General features: G+C 40.0%; 1 protein-coding gene across 1 annotated transcript; it reads right to left on the reverse strand.

Moving 5' to 3' along the window:
- Positions 1-12,043: 12,043 nt before the first annotated feature.
- LOC104231289 (uncharacterized) lies at positions 12,044-19,209 on the reverse strand. The gene is made up of 8 exons (XM_009784255.2): positions 18,965-19,209; positions 18,580-18,879; positions 17,442-17,725; positions 15,021-15,149; positions 14,010-14,132; positions 13,546-13,653; positions 12,765-12,943; positions 12,044-12,430 (listed from the first exon to the last, which is right to left on the reverse strand). Exons 1-8 carry the CDS (start codon positions 19,110-19,112, stop codon positions 12,307-12,309), a joined length of 1,395 nt encoding a protein of 464 aa, XP_009782557.1. The 5' UTR covers positions 19,113-19,209; the 3' UTR covers positions 12,044-12,306.
- Between the last annotated feature and the right edge of the window lie 642 nt (positions 19,210-19,851).

The following is a 19,851-nucleotide window of genomic DNA, read 5'->3' on the forward strand; positions in this document are numbered from 1 at the left end:
TCGTATAGCATGGAGAACACGAGCAGCATTTGAGAGTTGTGCTTCAGACATTTCAGGAACAAAAGTTATATGTTAAGTTCTCCAAGTGTGAGTTTTGGCTAGATTCTGTAGCATTCTTGTGGAATATTGTATTAGGCGAGGGTATTAAGGTGGATCCCAAGAAGATTGAGGCAGTTCAGAGTTGGCCTCACCCATTTCGGCGACTGAGATCAGAAGTTTCTTGGGGTTAGAAGGTTATTATCGTCAGTTTGTGGAGGGCTTCTCATCTATTATAGCACATTTGAATAGATTGACCCAGAAGGGTAATCCATTCCATTGGTCTGATAATTGTGAGGCGAGCTTTCAGAAGCTCAAGAAAGCTTTTACTACGGCACCCGTTCTAGTGTTGCCTTCCGGTTCAGGGATATATATGTGTATTGCGATGCTTCATGCGTCGATTTGGGTTGTGTTTTGATGTAGGAGGGGCGAGTTATTGCATATGCTTCACGTCAGTTGAAGATCCATGAGAAAAATTACCATGTGCATGATTTAGAGTTGGCCGCGATTGTTCATGCTCTTAAGATCTGGAGGCATTATCTTTAAGGGTTTCATGTGAGGTTAACACTGATCATCGCAGCTTGTAGCATTTTCTCAAGAAAAGTGATCTCAATTTGAGGCAGCGCAGATGAATTGAGTTACTGAACGATTATGATATCACCATTCTTTACTATCTGAGCAAGGCGAATGTAGCTACAAATGCCTTGATTAGAAAGGCAGAGAGTATGGGTAGCTTGGCATTAATTTCAGTAGAGGAGAGGCCACTAGCATTGGACATTCAGTACTTGGTTAACAGACCTGCGAGGTTGGATATTTCAGAGCCCAGCCGCGTTCTTGTATGCATCGTTGCCCAGTCTTCACTATTGGAGCAGATCAAGGCTCCACAGTTTGATGATTTGCACTTGTTGGTTCTCAAAGAGACGGTACTATAGGGTGGTGCCAAGGAGGTTACTATCGGCGAGGATGGTGTTCTGTGACTCCAGGGTCATCTATGTGTTCCTAATGTCGATGTCTTAAGGGAGAGGATTCTAGAGGAGGCACACAGTTCTTGGTATTCTATTCATCCAGGTGCTAAAAAGATGTATCGCGACCTGAGGCAACATTATTGGTGGCGGCGGATGAATAAAGACATAGTTGAGTATGTAGTTAGATGCCCAAATCGCCAGCAAGTTAAGTATGAGCACCAGAGGCCAGGTGGCCTACTCCAGCAGATGACTATACCGGAGTGGACATGGGAGCGCATTACTATGGACTTTGTAGTTGGGTTGTCGCGGACCTTGCAGAAGTTTGATGCAGTTTGGGTCACTGTCGACAGGTTGACCAAGTCGGCACACTTCATTCCGGTTGTGACTACTTATACTTCAAAGAGGTTGGCCCGATTTATATTTAGGAGAAGTTTGGTTGCATGGTGTGCCTATTTCCATCATATTAGATAGAGGTCCTCAGTTTACTTAGCATTTCTGGAGAGTAGTACATAGTGAGTTGGGGACCCGTGTATAGCTCAACTCAGCATTTCATCCCCAAACCGATAGGCAGTCGGAGTGGAGAGTTCAAATCTTGGAGGACATGCTCAGAGCATGTGTGATTGACTTTGGAGAGAAGTGGGATCACTTCTTTCCTTTGGCCGAGTTTTATTACAATAACAATTATCAGTCCAGCATCGAGATGTCTCCATTTGAGGCTTTATATGGTCGGCTATGTCATTCTCCCATTGGGTGGTTTGATCCCAGTGAGGCTAAATTATATGGTACTGATTTGGTAAAGGATGCCTTGGAAAAGGTAAAGTTGATTCAGGAGCGACTTCTCATAGCACAGTTCAGACAGAAGAGTTACGCGGATCAGACGATGCGTGATGTATCATTTATGGTGGGTGAGAAGGTTCTCTTGAAATTTTTGCCAATGAAGTGGATTATGAGGTACAAGAGGAAGGGAAAGTTGAGCCCAAGGTTTATAGGCCCATTTGAGGTGTTCAGACGAGTTGGAATGGTTTCTTATGAGCTTGCTTTGCCTCCCAGTCTATCGGGAGTTCATCCATTTTTCCACGTGTGTATGCTCCGGAGGTATCATGTCGACTTGTCACATGTGTTAGACTTCAGTGATTCAGCTAGATGAGAGCTTGGGTTATGAGCAGGAGCTAGTTGCCATTGTTTATAGACAGGTTCGCCAGTTGAGGTCTAAGAGGAAATGGGAGGAGGTGAGCATCTCTATTTTGTGAATTTTGATAATAATCTTACATGTCTTTTGTTGAATTTAAGAAGCCTTTTATGGCTTAGCCAAGAGGCCCTCTAAAGGTGCCACCTAGCCTCATGACATATTAGTCACATTAGGCTTAATGAAAGCTTTACACATGCTACCATGTTGGGAACACATAACCTTATCCAAATTATGCTTAACTAATTAGTTAATCTCCCACTAAAAATCCATAATTACCCAATTATTTATATAATTAAGAATTATCCCAAATTACTTAGAATACTACTCACTTTTAACATACTTTATACATCTTACTATCATGGTCATGTGGTACCTTGTATGACACTAGCCCCTAAATACCGGGTATTATAGCTTGGATCGTATTTTATCCCCAAATTATCAAACTCTGACGGAACTCATTTTCTTCGATTCGCTTACCCTCTCCTTCTACTTATCACTTATTTTAAATAGCGTAATACTTATAATCTCAAATAATCTCATTCCCGAGCTTACGTCGATTAGCTTACGATGAAACTTTAACGTACGAAAATACGGGATGTAACATCTCATTTCTGAGATTATATCAATTTACTTATGGAATACTTTCACGTACAAAAATATGGGATGTAACATGTAAGAACTCACGGGACGGTGATCGAAAGCTCGTGAGTTCAAGTTATTCACTTGTAGCGGATTGTTTTGTGGACTATTTTGTGTTGCTGTTGGATTGCGTGTTTTACTACATTTTTATGGAGTTTTGAAGGAGTAAGGGTGTGGATAAACACCACATAAACTTAGGGTGGTGGGCTGGTCATTCGTCATAACATTTTCGGACTGTTTTACACTACTACAGTGGTCGTTTTGCGTATGAAGAGATTGGGGCGTGTTGGGCTATTTTGTAGTATTTTGTGGTGTATATATGGTTGCAAAATAATGTATATATGTTGTTATTGTTGTGTTCTTGTGTTGTTGGTGTTATCTTGAATTTGGAGGAAGTAAAGATCATAGGGGAGATGCTGCCCGTTTTAATAAAATAAGCCAATCGTTCGTTATACGATAGTTGTATCTGTCGTAACTTAATTATAGTATTATTATCATCGTTGTAGATTAAGGTGAGAAGAGGTGATTTCAACTTGGTGATTGGAATATTGCGATAAGGTATGTTAAGGCTAAACATTTCTTCATTTTAGCATGATCCCGTAACTACATGAGTTTGATAACGAGGCATAAAGAGAAGTCCGTATTCATGAACTTATGTACATTATCCTAGTCTCATATGTTATAGTATTCTTCCTTATCAGGACTTTATATTCAGTTAAGTATTGTCTTCTTCCAGTCAAGAGAGAAGAGGGTCTATATATGTATACAGTATTACAGTATTTTCACCACCATCGAGCTATAATCGGCGGGCAGGACCCTATTTGACTCCTGGTTACTTTCAGTTATTATATTATCAGTTTTGTTTCATCTTTCAGTTATTTTATCGCCTTACATACTCGGTATATTATTTCGTACTGACATCCTTTTTCTAGGGACGTTGTATTTCATTCTTGCAAGTTCATAAAGACAAACGGGTAGACCTCCTCAGTATGTGTTGCTCGAGTTCAGCTTGATCGGTAAGCTCCACGTCTTTCAGAGTTTTTGAGTCTAGGGTTTTGTGTACATATTGTGTATATATGTATATATGTTATAGGTAGGTTGGGGCCTTGTTCCAATCACAGTACATCCATCCGTATAGGCTTGTAGACATATCATGTCAGTTAGGATAGTATGTTAGGCTTGTAGGCCTTGTATGTATATTTTGTTGGTTTTGTCAACTGTAGTAGTTATAACAGCCTTGTCGGCCCAGCTTTATATTGTTGTTTAGTCAAAACTAGTTTCCATTCAGTTTTATATTTTGCTTCGAAAATTGTCTTGCAATGTGGCCCCATGGCCAAAGTATGACATTGTATGTTTAGAGCTATCCGCAAGTTGGTACGCTAGGTTAAGTGAGGCAACGGGTACCAGCCTCTTCTCCCCAGGTTTGGGGCGTGACAGGTAGAGGCCAAGGTACAACTCGTACAACAACTAGAGCAGCACCCGTGGAGCCACCAGTTGATCCAGCTCGGGAGCAGATACCAGATGTGGTTGAGCCAGTGGGACTAGCTTAGGCACCAGTTGTGCCCATTGTGATTCCAGACCTTCAGGAGGCTTTGGCCTAGATAATGACTGTATGCACTAGCCTTGCTCAAGCGGTTTAAGTTCAGGCCGCACCAGCCACTTCTCAGGCCGGGGGAGGTACTTAGACTCCTGTCACCCATACTCCAGAGCAGGTGGTTCAAAGACTTCAGACATCGGGGGTACTACTAGCCTAATCAATTGTAGTTGCTCAGGCCTAGGTGGGTCCACCTATGAGTGACGAGAAGCAAAAGAGGCCAGAGCTTTTTGGGAAGCTCCGGCCTCCTGCATTCATCGGTTAGAGGATGCTAAGGACTTCTTAGACAAGTGTTAGTGGATCCTTAACACGACATGTATTCTGGAGACTAGTGGAGTTTCATTTACTACTTTTCAGCTGTTAGAGGCAACTTTCAGATAGTGGGAGGCTTAAGAGTTGGGCAGGCCAGCCGGCGCTGCACGACTTATGTGGCATGAGTTCTCAATTCTCTTCTTGGAGAAGTTTGTTCCATAGACCTGCAGGGAGCAGTTGCATAGGCAGTTTAAGAAACTACGCCATGAGGGTATGTCCGTGACCAAGTATGAGATGAGATTTTCAGAGTTGGTTTATCACAAGATCTGGTTGGTTCCCGTAAAGAGGGAGAGGATTAGGAGGTTCATTGATGGCCTCAACTATGGACTGCGCTTCTTAATGACTGGGGAGCTTGCTTCAGGTGCTAGGTTCTATGAGGCCGTCGATATTTCTAGGCGGCTAGAGCAGGTCCGTATTTAGGAGAGTGAGGAGAAGGAGGCCAAGAGGCCTCATGGTTCGGGTGTTTTCATCATTGTTTCTTCTAAAAGGAAGTCCTACCAAAGTAGGGGTCGTCCTTATAGGTCCGCTCAGATAGTTCGTCCAGTTTATCGTGGTGCATCAGCTAGCCATGATTCATACAGTGATCTTCGGATTTGTCATCTCTCATTGCTCTCCCAGCTTAAAGTTTATCTCGTGCTCCATCAGTTCACGATTCATTTGTGCCAAGTCATTCTAGTAGTGTTTCTAGTTCTCGGGGTCGATTTAGTATCTGCCGCCATTGTCAGAATGGGTTGCTTTGAGTGTGGAGATTTTTTTCATGTGAAGAGTTATTATCCTTGTCTTTTTGGAGGTCCAGTTAAGCAGAAGAGTCAGGCTATAACTTCTGCACTAGTTACTACACCACCCACTAAGCCAGCTCAAGGTGGGGCTTAGGTAGCTAGAGGTCATCTTGGAGGGAGGCCGATCAGATGGCGGTCAGGCTCGCGACTATGCTTTCCCTGCCAGGCCAGAGGCCGTTGCTTCAGACGCAGTGATCACAGGTATTGTCTCAGTATGCCACATGTATGCTTCCATATTATTTGGCCTCGATTCAACTTATTCATATGTATCATCATATTTTTCACGTTATTTTGATATTCCACGTGAGTCATTAGTTTCGTATGTTCATGTATCTATGTTGGTAGGCAATTCTATTATTGTGGACCGTGTGTATCGGTCGTGTGTGGTGACATTGGGGGTTTGGAGACGAGAGTTTATTTCTTATTGCTTAGTATGGTTGATTTTGACGTGATTCTGGGCATGGATTTGTTGTCCCCATGTCATGTTATTCTAGATTGTTACACTAAGACCATGACGTTGCCGATGCCAGGGTTACCTAGGATTGAGTGGAGAGGTTCTCTGGACTATATTCCTAGTAGGGTGATTTCATATCTGAAGGCCCAACGGATGGTTGGGAAGGGGTATTTGTCATATTTGGATTTTGTGAGGGATGTTGGTGTTGATACTCCCGCCATTGATTTTGTTCCAATAGTGCGAGATTTTCTGGACGTATTTTATGTAGTCCTATCGGGCATGCTGCCCGGCAGGGACATTGATTTTGGTATTGAATTGGTGCTAAGAACTCAGCCCATTTCTATTCCTCCATATCTTATGGCACCAGCATAGTTGAAAGATCAACTTCAGGATCTTCTTGATAAAGGGTTCTTTAGGCCTAGTGTGTCGCATTAGGGTGAATCGGTTTTATTTTTGAAGAAAAAAGATGGTACCACGTGGATGTGCATTGACTATAGACAGTTGAACAAAGTTACAATTAAAAACAAGTATCATTTACCGCGCATTGGTGACTTATTTGACGAGCTTCAGGGATCTAGAGTGTTATCTAAGATTGATTTGAGGTCTGGATATTACAATTTGAAGATTCAGGACTCTGATATTCTGAAGGTGGCATTCAGGACCCGCTATGGTCACTACGCATTCCTTGTGATGTCTTTGGGCTGACCAATGCCCTAGCGGCATTCATACATTTGATGAACGGTGTATTCCAGCCATATCTTGATTCAATCATCATATTATTTATTAATGATATTTGGGTATACTCACGTAGCCAGGAAGAGCATGCACATCATATGAGGATTATGCTACAGACGTTGAAAGAGGGGAAGCTTTATGCTAAGTTCTCCAAGTGTGAATTTTTGCTCAGTTCGATGGCGTTCTTGGGGCATATGGTATCCAGTGAGGGGATTAAGATGGATCCAAAGAATATTGAGGCAATTTAGAGTTGGCCTAGATCGTCTTCGACTACTGAGATTCGAAGTTTTCTCAACTTGGCCGAATATTATCGTCGTTTTGTGGAGGGTTTCTCGTCCATTGCAATGCCTTTGACTAGGTTGACCCAAAAGGGTGCTCCATTCAGGTGGTTGGATGAGTGTGAGGAGAGCTTTTAGAAGCTCAAGACTGCCTTGACCACAACTCCAGTTCTAGTTTTGCCTTCAACATCGGGTTCATACACAGTGTATTATGATGCTTCTCAGATTGGTATTGGATGTTTCTTCATACAGGAGGGTAGAGTGATTTCTTATGCTTCATGCCAGTTGAAGCCTCATTGGAAGAACTACGTCATTCATGATTTGGAGTTGGCAGCCATCATTCATGCATTGAAGATTTGGAGGCACTATCTCTAGGGCGGGCCTTGTGATGTATTTACAGATCATCGGAGTCTTCAGCACTCGTCCAAGCAAAAAGATCTAAATTTGAGGCAGCGGAGATAGTTAGAGATGTTAAAAGACTATGATATTACCATATTATATCATCTCGGGAAGGCCAATGTGGTGGTCGATGCCTTGAGTAGAAAGGCGGTGAGTATGGGTAGCCTTGCATATATTCCTGCTGGTTAGAGAGAGCTTGCATCAGATGTTCAGGCCTTGGCCAATCAGTTCATGAGGTTAGATGTTTTGGATCCTATTCGGGTTCTAGCTTGTGTGGTTTCTCGGTCTTCCTTATATGATCGCATCACAGAGCGTCAGTATGACGACCACTATTTGCTTGTCCTTAAGGACGCGGTTAAGCACGGTGAGGCCAAGGAGCTTTCCATTAGGGATGATGGGGTGTTGCGGATGCAGGGTCGGATTTGTGTGCCCAATGTGGATGGGCTACGTGAGTTAATTCTTGAAGAGGCCCTTAGTTTGTGGTATTCCATTCATTCGGGTGCTGTGAATATGTATCAGGACTTGAGGCAGCACTACCAGTGAAGGAGAATGAAGAAATATATAGTGGGGTTTGTAGCTTGGTGCTTGAATTATCAACAGGTGAAGTACGAGCATCAAAGGCCGGGTGGTTTACTTCAGAGGCTTGAGATTCCTGAGTTAAAATGGGAGCGTATCACCATAGACTTTGTAGTTGGGCTCCCACGGACTTTAAAGAAGTTTGATGCTATTTGGGTGATTGTGGACCGGTTGACTAAGTTCGGACATTTTATTCCAGTTGGTACTACCCATTCTTCGGAGCGATTGGTTGAGATCTATATCCGCTAGATTGTTCGCCTTCACGGTGTGCCAGTGTCCATTATTTCAGATTGTGGCACACAGTTCACATAACAGTTTTGGAGAGCAGTGCAGCGAGCGTTAGGCACACGAGTTGAGTTGAGTACAACATTCCTCTCTCAAACGGACGGACAGTCCGAGCATACCATTCAGATATCAGAGGATATGCTACATGCTTGTGTCATGGATTTTGGGGATTCTTGGGATAAGTTTCTAGGGCTTGCAGAGTTTGCCTACAACAACAGCTACCAATCGAGTATTCAAATGGGTTCGTATGAGGCCTTTTATGAGAGGCAGTGTTGGTCTCCGGTTGGTTGGTTTGAGTCGGGTAAGGCTGGGCTATTAGGTACTGACTTGGTTCAGAATGCTTTGGAAAAGGTTATGTTGATTCATGATCGGCTTCGCAAACGCATTCTAGAGGAAGATTTACGCCGATCAGAAGGTTTGTGACGTTGCCTACATGGTGGGGGAGAAGGTATTGCTCAGAGTTTCACGCATAAAGGGTGTTACGAGGTTCGGGAAGAAGGGGAAATTTAACATTCAGTATATTGGCCCTTTTGAGGTTCTTGAGAGGATTGGAGAGGTGGCTTACAAGCTTGCATTGCCACTTAGTCTATCGAGTGTTCATCCAGCGTTTTATGTTTCCATACTTTGGAAGTATTTCGGTGATCCGTCTCATGTTTTGGACTTCAACACGGTTCAGTTATATAAGGATTTGACTTATGATGTGGAGATGGTGGCCATTTTGGATCGACAGATTCGAAAGTTGAGGTCAAAGAATATAGCTTTAGTGAAAGTATAGTGGAGAAGTCACCCAGTTGAGGAGGCTACTTGGGAGACCGAGCGGGAGATGCGCAGCAGATATCCACACCTATTTTAGACTCCAAGTATGATTCTAGACCCGTTCGAGGATGAACGTTTGTTTAAGAGGGGGAGAATGTAACGACCCGGCCGGTCGTTTTGAGTATTTTCGCCCCATTCTACCATTTATTACATATTTTATGTTAATTTGTTGTTATGTGACTTGCGGGGGTGGTTGGTTAGGTTCTGAGGATGTTTCGAAATGACTTGGGACACTTAGTCCTAAGGTTGTAAGCCTAAGTTGAAAGAGTTGACCGAATGTTGACTTATGTGTAAATGATCCCGAAATGGAGTTTTGATGGTCCGCTAACTCCGTGTGACCATTTTGGACTTAGGAGTGTGTCCGAATATTGATTTAGAGGTTCGTAGGTTGTTTTGGAGAAAGTTGGAAAAGTTGAAGTTTGGAGAGTTGAGAAGTTTGACCAAGAGTTGACTATGTTGTTACTAGGCTCGGATTTTTGTTTCGGAAGTTGGAATAGGTTCATTCTATCATTTAAGACTTGTGTGCAAAATTAGAGGTCAATCGGAGTTGGTTTAATAGGTTTCAGCATCGATTGTAGAAGTTGGAAATCAAATAGTTCAATAGGCTTGAATTTGGATGCGATTTGTGTTTTAGATGTTGTTTGATGTGATTTGAGGGTTTGACTAAGTCCCTATGATGTTTTAGGATGGGTTGGTATGTTTGGATGGGTATCGGGTCCTCAGGAGTGATTCGGATTGAAATCGGATCAAGAATTGGACTTGAGAAATTTTTGTGGACAGTTGTTCTAGTGTAACCACATCTGCGAAGGTTTAGCCGCAGGTGCGTAGCCGCAAAAGCATCCATGTAGGCACAGATGCGAGAGTTGGTGAGAAAGCCTGGGACCGGAGGTACGGAAGAAAGTCCGCAGAAGCGCCTTCCGCGCAAGAAGGTCCGCAGAAGCGCAAACGGGTAGGAAGGTGTGGGGTAGCAGAAGCGGAAGGACTCCGCAGGAGCGGAAGCACGGGAGCGGGTGTGACCCGCACAAGCGGTCCCGCAGGTAGGAGGAGGGAACCGCAGGTGCGATTGGTCGGGGGCTTAAGTGAGTTTCGTAGGTGCGGAACTAGCAGATGCAGTTCTGCAGAAGTGGATCATGGACCAGAGGTGCGAAAGTGCTGGTAGTGTTATAATTCAAAAGGGTTCCGAGTTTTCTTCATTTGTGGACTTTGCAAGCTCGGCTAGTGGCGATTTTTTAGAGGGGTTTCACTAAATTTCAAGAGGTAAGCAACTTTTGGTCATCTTTATTCATTAATATTGAATACCCATTGAATTTTCCACATAGATTAGGTGTTTTTGAGGTGAAATTTGGAGAACTTTGGACTAGTGATTTGAGAGTGAGATTTAGAGGATTGAAGGTTGATTTGTCGCCGGAATTGGATAATTTTGTAATAGTTAGACTCATTATTGAATGGATGTTCGAATTTTGTAAATTTTATCGAGTTCCGAGACGTGGGCCTAGGGTTAACTTTTTTGGTTGACTTTTTAGCTTTGGTTAAAAGAACTTAGCTTTCTCGTATGAAATTAATTCCTATAGCTAGTATTGATTGTATTAAGCTATTTGTGGCTAGATTCGAGTCGTTCGAAGGCCGATTCGCGAGGCAAGGACTTGTTAGAGTAGGGATTTGCGTGGTTTGAGGTAAGTAACATTTCTAAACTTTGTACTGAGGGTATGAATCCCTGGATTTCGTGTTATATGGTTGGTGTTAAGGTGACGCACATGCTAGGTGACAGACGTGTGGGCGTGTATCATAGTAATTGTGACTTGGTTGATCCCGTGGTACCGTGTAGTTATCAAACCTTATTGCCATTCATGTAATCCTTACGTGTTAGAGTAATTGAGCTGCAATCCATGTTTGAATCATGTTTAGCCTATATGTTTATTCCGTTGGGACCTAGTGAGGTTATTTCTACTATTGAATTATTTGCTTAAATTGAAATTACACACTCAATCATATTCATTCATTTGCATATCATATTTCAGTCTCTGTTATCATTTGTTGTCACATCATGTTATCATTGTTTGGGCTGATTGGCATGAGATTTGTGAGCACAAGAGACTGGAGAGATTGATGACTGAGTTGGGGATTAAGGGTCGGATGGTGAGTGATATTGATGGGATCGGGCTGCACACCGCAACAGGCTTTATTGATTCATGATGGGATCGGGTTGCACGCCGCAGCAGGTATTTGATTCATGATGGGATCGGTTTGCACGCCACAACAGGTTTTATTAGCGCTTGGGCAGAATCCGCCCGTTCGGAGTCTGACATACCAGCAATGAGCGCAGGTACCATACAGTGTTGAGTGATTTAGTGTGATGAGTGAGAGTTGAGACAGTCAGATGGAGTACCCTGAGAGCGTGAGTAGATGGGAGTATCATTGTGATGCATTGCATTTGATATGCGTATTTGTTTATGTAGGCATAGATATGTAGCATTCTTCATGGTAGCTATACTTGACATATTTTACCGGTATTGAGCTTAATTTTTGAATTTTAAAGCATGTCTATATTTCTGTACTTTGTATAAACTGACTATGAGATATCTCTAAGTATTATTGTCATTTCCCTGTTATACTTGTACTATTATTATCTGGATTTGGACTGTACCTTTCTGAGCTCGTCACTGCTTCAGCCCAAGGTTAGTTCTGTTACTTATTAAGTATATTGGGTCGATTGTACTCATACTACACTCTGCACTTCGTGTGCAGGTCCAAGTACATCTGGACCCGATGGTTGCTAGGCTTGGAGCATTACCTGTTGGAAACTTGAGGTAGCTGCTTTGGCATCCGCAAACCTAGACTCTTCTTTTTCTCAGTTTATTTAGCACTGTTCAATCTTTCCAGATAGTTGTATTAGAAGTTTTGACTACGTCGTTATTTAATAGCTCATGTACTAGTAAACTGTGTTTCTTAGAATTCAAATTAAAAGTTACACTTGTACACTTGAATATGATATGGAAGATATTCGAGTTATAATCAAAACCAAAATCATTAAGTTATAAAATCATACATCTTTTAAGTATAATAGACGGTAAGTATTCGAGTATCTGGAAGTGCATCGATCAAGCAAATCTATCCAAAATAAACGGCATGATCTTCTCCCTTTTACAGGCCTAGAGAGTTGGTGAGGACTGTGAGCGGGGTTCTTGGGATTGGGGGGGTGGGGGTGGGTGGGGAGACCAACAAAAACTTAGCTTGGACTACTGGTGTGAATTACAAGTTATAGTTATCTTGTCCAAGATCCCTAAGTGCATCAGTTGCAGCATTCTTACAGCTCTTGTGATTCATCTTGGCCTTTCTGATGAGCTTCTCAATGCCATTACCAAGCAAAATAGTTCTGAAAACAAAACATGAAGTAATTTCATCAAGGAGCTTCACAATGTCAAAACTACTTATTTCCTAGGAAACTGGCTGACAAAAAACTTACCAGCACCCAATGTTTGCACCAAACCACATAATTTTACCATGATGTGGTGACATTAAGGTGAGAATATATATAAACTAATCAGGATAAAGTGATTAAAGTATAAGTAAAAGATATATAATGCACAATTTGTTTGCTACAGATGCCGGGTGCGGAAAGTTTTTTTTGGCAGTCTACCCTTACAAACTGGCACACCATATGCTTAACATATCAGCAGAAAGAAAATAAAAAGTCTAGTGGCACTTGCCTGTTTTCTGGATTCCTAACCACAAGATTTCGAATCATGAAACAACAGCTTTTTAGCAGTTGCTCTGATTCTGGAAACCTCTGCATAGCTTGGATAACAGTATCACCAGCTCCAGCTTCAACTGCACGGGCAGCATTATTTGGAGACCTCAAGGACAGTACGGTAATCATAGACATGACCTGGAAAATGGAAAGAGCATCAAAGAGGTGTTATGGTGACAAAATTGTGTACATGCAGATAGTCCTGTTTTCAAGTATAACCATCACCGCATCAACATTTTCCACCACCAGTCACTAGCTGAAACTTGTGTGTAATATATTATATAAATAAAATATAGTATCAGAGTGAAACTAAAAAGAAATAACTACTCGTATGGCTACACTTTTAACCTTCTGAAGCTTCTAACTAACGAGGTGGTTGGAAGGGTATGACCGGAAGAAAAATGTGACGAAGTGTTACACTAATCGGCTTTCCCTCAATTGTTGTAGATTATCATTATTGGGCGACAGGTTCCAAAAATTGCAGTAGCTTCCATACTAGATATTCCCCTTTGCTGGTACTCTTTTCATCCACAGAAAGAGATACAAAAGAAGGAAAATATATATATATATATATTCTTAGGTGATTCTTTCAAGTCATCATATAAAAAGGGGGTTCTCTTAACATTGATTCAGTCAGTCAATTGATGGAGGTCTTTGATATCCAGCCATACCTCTCCATGCCACCCTTTTCTAGAGAATAGTGATTTGGAGAAAATTTATGTAACAGCTAATGGTATTACCTCTTGTAGCATAGACGGATCATCAGAAAATCTTGTTGCAAGTTTAATAAGCTTGTCCATGCCACCCTTTTCTACAATAGCACTCTTGTTTATGTCACTTCCTGCCAACTGCTCACTATAATATATTAAAATTTAATTTTAAGTAGGAAGACAAATAGCAGATAATCAGTTCATGAGGACCAAAAGAAAGCTGAAGTTACATGCACAGGTTGAAACATGATTCAGATTATTCAATCTACTAAACACGAAAAATTCAATTTGTATATCAGAAACTAAATCTAAAGTGTACAAATATGCTATGACCAAAACTTCTGAGACAATTGGGACTTCTGTCTACACCAATACATAGGCACAATCAGCTGCTAAAATTAGCCAATCTGCCATATCAAAAGGAATCATGCTTACATTACCAAATTTTCATGGAAGATGAGCATATATGTTTGAATAAATAATCAACTTTGCACCTTAGATAACAAGGAGCAACAAGTTCTGGCCACAACTTTTTCACCCTGTTCACTGCTGTCATCTATGCATCGAAGAGTTGCATCTATACCACCATTATCAGCAACAGCTCTGCATATTTCATCCTGAAGCCAAAATTAGGACAGAATAACAATTAGGAACTATAAAAAAACTGACTCAAACTTACAAGTCCCTGACTACAGGAAAAATTTTATGATCATCAGTTTGTTATTAGTGGAGCCAACGGCAGCTAAGAGAACTTACAACTAATGCCTTGCCACCTAGCTGAGTACATGCTAGATGCAGTTGCTGATTAAAAAAAATTCTTCTAAGGGTTGAAATAATATTCACTTCCTCAAGATAGTAATATTTCCTTCAGAGCTCATTTATTTTTATTGCACCTTGCATAAGATAATTTATACCTTAATACTGCTAGTCAAGGTACACATTGTGTATTATGACTAAAGTAGCAATCTTCCAAAACAAGATGAGTCATCAAAGTGACAATTAGCAATAAAAATAAAAATGAGAAATTGACAATTAGCTCCTGAATATGATCGGTTAACATCATTCTGTACCTTTAATACATGAGGACTAGTGAAAAAACCATCTCCTGATTTAAAGACTCATAAGCCCATCTAACGGGGTTAGTCAGTTGACGACAATACTGCAGAGAAAATTTGATTAACTACAGTTAATGTGGATCTATGTTAGCATACAACAACTATCACTTACAGGGAGGGAGAGTGCCCAGATATGAAAAGGATAGTGTATTTCTTTTATTTATTGTTGAAGGTAGTAGTTTATTGATTCCAGCAACAAGTGTTGCAAGATAATCGTATGAGGGCGTACATTACGAATAGTGTAATGTCTAAAAGGGATAGTGTATTATGACAGATCCAAGGAAGATTTAAGTTTAAGGGCTTTAAGAATGCCGATATGCAAAATGCAAAGTATATAATTAACATATTCCTTGAGTCTTGAATATATTTCTTACATTATTCAGTACTTACATTAACAGCAACAGCCTTCAAAGCGATGCTTGCAGACACTAGACTAGGCGACTTTATCCCTTCATGAAGTGAACCAACAAGCGCTTCGACAATTCCAATTTTGGCAAACCTTCTGGCGTACCCGTAAACCTACAGTTGAGAACGATAACATTACACAAAGTCTCACTGTTTAAAGCAAGCCTTACAAATGTAAAAAATTCAATCATGATTGTTAAAGCCATATACTCTCTTAAGGTCGGCCTACCATACCAATTCAACCAACTCCCACCCCAGTTGATATCTTCATAACCCAGAACATTCATAAATCAGTAAATAAGTGGATCTAGGATAAGCAGTTCAAGTTCCATATTAATACAGCATCCTCCATTTGAATGCATAGTTGGTTTATCTGGAGTCAAGGGTCATTGATCTGCAGTTCAATCATTGGGTCAGCAATAATGGATTCACTAAAAATATATTTTTCTCCTCAAATACGAATGTATAGTTGCTTAATTGAAAGTCAATTTGAACAGGTTTGAGAGTTAAATAAAAAGATGAAGCTGCAAATCTTCACTTTTAAAGAAAACTGGTCAGAGATGATCAAGCTTAAACTTTGAAGAGCGATCTGTGTCATTTATTTTGCCACAAAAGAACTTATAATCTAACAATTTACTTCGTACTTCACAGTACCTTTTTGGTTCTACATTTAGTATATTTACTTTACATATTAAAAAAAACTAAGAATTTTGTCAAAATATGATGTACGACTAGCATAATGCAGCTCCTATTCAGGTGATATAATCAAGGTTGTCTGGAAATATAAAATAGGGAGAAATCTTCAGTTTTCTATAGTTCATGTGGTAATGACTGAATTGCTTTTGTCAGAAGTGAGCGTCGATGCAACGATACAACCTGAAAGACTGCTCGCTCAGAAGTGGTGCTTTTGGGAACTTCATCATATACTGGTCCAGGTCATAGATCATATTTATCTTGTTCAGTTTCAAAAATTAGCTTGATCCCAAACTTATTAAAGAATAGAATAGGTTGCACAAATCTATCCATGTTAAGTATTCCACCTGTATTATGGTGACAAAACTCAAGGGCCGTTTGGTAGGATGCATTAGATAAAATAATACATGCATTAGCTTTGTGTATTAATAATACCTTGTTTGGTAGACATTTTGAACTTATCCATTAGTTATGGAAGCATTAGTTATACATCCTATTTGGTATTATGCATAACTAATGCATAGAAAATCATGGTATTAGCAATGCAATGGGTTTTAATGCATGCATTAGCTTAGTTAAAGACAAAGTTGTCCTTCAAAATTTATGCTTGATTAAAATATGCTAGTTATTATATTAATGCTCGATCTCCGAAAGCGTTTTCCTTCCCCCGCCGCACCTCCCTCCCAAGTTTAAAATAATCCAAATAGTGAGAAATAAAATTATATCTCTAGTAAATAAATAAATACTTAGCATATATTTTTTTTATAAATAAATATTTAGCTCTATATTAAAATATAGGTAGACAAATCAAATAAGTTTTTTTAAACTTTTTCATATAAAAACATTTCTCAACATATGTTTCTTTCAAAAAGTTAGAGTGATGGACTGGTTTTGAGGGCATTTTTGTAAACAAGCAATTCTTTTAGAAACTGTGCAATGTTTTAATACATCAAACCAAACAATGGATAAGAAATATGTCAGCATAACCAATACCAGCATAACTAATACCAGTATTACTAATACACCCTATTCAACATTATTTTTATGCACCCTACCAAACGACCCCTCAGTGGTATTAAAGGCGAAAAGTGCAAAAAACCTCTAAGGTCCGTTGGGGCTTTAAGCGCAAAGCGCAAATAAAGCGTGGGTTTTAATGAAAAAAGGCACAACTGGAGAAAAAGTATAAATATGTATGTGTAGTCCACAAGAGGGGTTGCTCTGATAGTAAGCAACCTCCACTTCCAACCAAGAGGTTGTGAGTTCAAGCCTCCCCAAGAGCAAGGTGAGAAGTTCTTGGAGGGAAGAATGTCGAGGGTCTATTTGGAAACAACCTCTCTACCCCAGGGTAGGGGTAAGGTCTGCGTACACACTACCCTCCCGAAACCCCACTAAGTGGGATTATACTGGGTTGTTGTGTAGTCCAAGACTAATAATTATAAACATGAATAACAAACATATAGACAAAGAAATTGAAAAAAATTTACAATAAAGTGAAATTCAATTTTTTAATGTCGCCTTTTCAGGATTACACTCATTAGCAAGGAAACGTATGCCTTAGAGCCTTGATGCGACACTAAAGCGCCCACAAAGCGAGGCAAAGCGCTCAACATGTTTTGAGCCTCGCTTCAGGGCTTTAAGCTCGCCTTTGACAAAACTCTGGATCTGATGAGCAATTAACATGAAATAGCAACTACTACTTTAATGTTTACTTACTTCAGAGGCCACAACACGATTATCATCAGATGTTAGCAAGACTCGTAAAGCGTCATATAAATAAGGAATGCTCCCCCTACTATATTCTCTTAAACATTGAAGAATCAGCTCATCAATTTTCAAGTTCATAAATGCCTCCTTGAGGACCGCATTACCAGTTGCAGCTGCAGAAACAACAGACAATCCGCTGTTCAAGATGCTTATGTTTTCTTTCCTATTGTTTAGGATATTCATAACCATCTTTGGACCATTACTCTCTCTAAACATTTCAGTGCTCTGTAGATCTGCACATGATACAATTATGCATATTAGACATTTACCACAGATAATATCAACTTTCCCATTTAGACAAAAGGGCATGAAGAACTGCCAAAATATTCAACCATAATTTTACAAGTATGGAACTGATATTTAGGCAGTATGAGTCACATATCTATGTGTCATCTCATAAGCAAATCAAAATCATAAAAACAACAACAACAACAACACACCCAATGTAATCCCACAAGTGGGAAGCGAATGAAAATTAAAAATTATGACTTGAGAAATTTCTACATTACGACTTTCAAAATATTACAACACTCACTAAGCATAATCATTTCATCCTCTAAACCTGCTAGTGATGCATGAAAGTGTAAATAGATGCTGTCATATCCAAATAATGTACTAACGACTAATGCTTCAGATAAGAAGTAGGAACTAGGATTTGCTTTCTCAAAAGCACAATCAGCTCAAAAACCTTCATTTTCTGTTTGTGCTAGACGCATGCCTCCAGTAAATTACACAGAACAACTGAACAGATACAAAAAAGATCCACAATTTTAACCTAATTAAAAGCATTCGTTGTAAAACACTAAAACTATAAGTAAACATTTCATTAACAAGAACAAGAACTAGAATTGCGATGTTCAGTTTCACGGCCAATATAAAATAGTGGAGTAAGAAAACATCTATATGTGCTGAAAATCTGACAGCATGTGACTGAAAAAAAGGATGTATTACGTCCAGCATCTCACTATTTATTATTTCTTCTTCTTTAAAATAATTGAAAAGTAACAAAGTCATTAAACTTACGCATAAATTCCAATAACACGCATTCCCTCAAAGAAAATTAATGTACTTAAAATATGTGTCATACCATGAAGTAAAGAAGCCAACGTCTTCAGAGCTGAAACAAGGCCCTGATCGAATCCACTCCCAAGTTTACAACATATGGAACACACCAATCCTACAGCACCATTCTTAGTTGCTATAGCAGCATTTCCTGATCCATCAACATTACACACATCATTTAACTTATCTAACCATTCAATAATTTGCTTCACGTCGCTCTTATCCCCGTCTCCCTGCTTCCAATCACGATCCAATTCCTTCAGCCTCTCAAGTGATTGAATTACCGGATTTTCCTCCCCAGATCCCGAAACGCTAGTCACAATACCTGAGAATGAACATGAAACAGACTGAAGTAAGATTTAGTGAGAAGAGAGGGGGGGGGGGGAGTCTGTTACAGAAACTAAAAATACCGGAGAGATCGACGCCTTGGAGAGATAGGGTTTGAATGGCGTCTTCAAGGGCTTCTGTTGGGTCCATTCCAAGATCTTCAATATTTTCTTTCACTAATTCATCGAAGGCTTGTTGAGATATTGTGCGACCGGAGTTCGGTGGGGCCATATTCGCCGTCTACAGCGATCGATTGCTCGGTGCACTAACCACGAGTCTGAAACGGTAATAGGGAAATCGCCGGCGGGAAGCTGAAGAAAGAGAGTGCGGGAGATGACTTGGAATTTTTGAATCAAACAGACGTCGGTCCACAGAATATTGGGCTGATTGGCCCAATTTCCTCATGGACAAGCCCATGACCAAATTGGTGAGGCAAATGGGAAAAAATCAGAAATAGTCATATTTACCATTAATAATGGAAAAATAGCCACAGTTTTAAAAGTAATCGAATTTTAGCTATTCTTTATGTAAAGTTAAAATTTGAATAAAAATACTCTTAAAAATCTGAAAATATTTCAGCATAATATGCTGGAATTCGATTTTTTTACATATGAGCTTCCAACATAATATGCTGGAATTTGATAATGTGATGTAGTACCATCATAATATGCTGGAAGTTTATATGGAGTTCCATAATCCCGTATATTATGCATGAATTTTTCGTGTGTTGGAGTTCCATCACAATATATTTGAAGTTTATATGCAGGAGCTCCATAATCCAGCATATTATGCTGGAACTTTTCGTGTTTCAGCAAAACAATGGCTATCTTTCAATGACTTTCGCAAATGTTGGCTATGTTTTAATTACCAGTCCGAAAACTGAATAGCCCGTGCTATTTTGACGAGGCAAATATAGTTCTATTAAGAAAGGGATTTTTTTCCCTATAGTTACAAAACTAAAACAATATTT

This window comes from Nicotiana sylvestris, chromosome 3, assembly GCF_000393655.2.
Source record: "Nicotiana sylvestris chromosome 3, ASM39365v2, whole genome shotgun sequence".
NCBI lineage: Eukaryota > Viridiplantae > Streptophyta > Magnoliopsida > Solanales > Solanaceae > Nicotiana > Nicotiana sylvestris.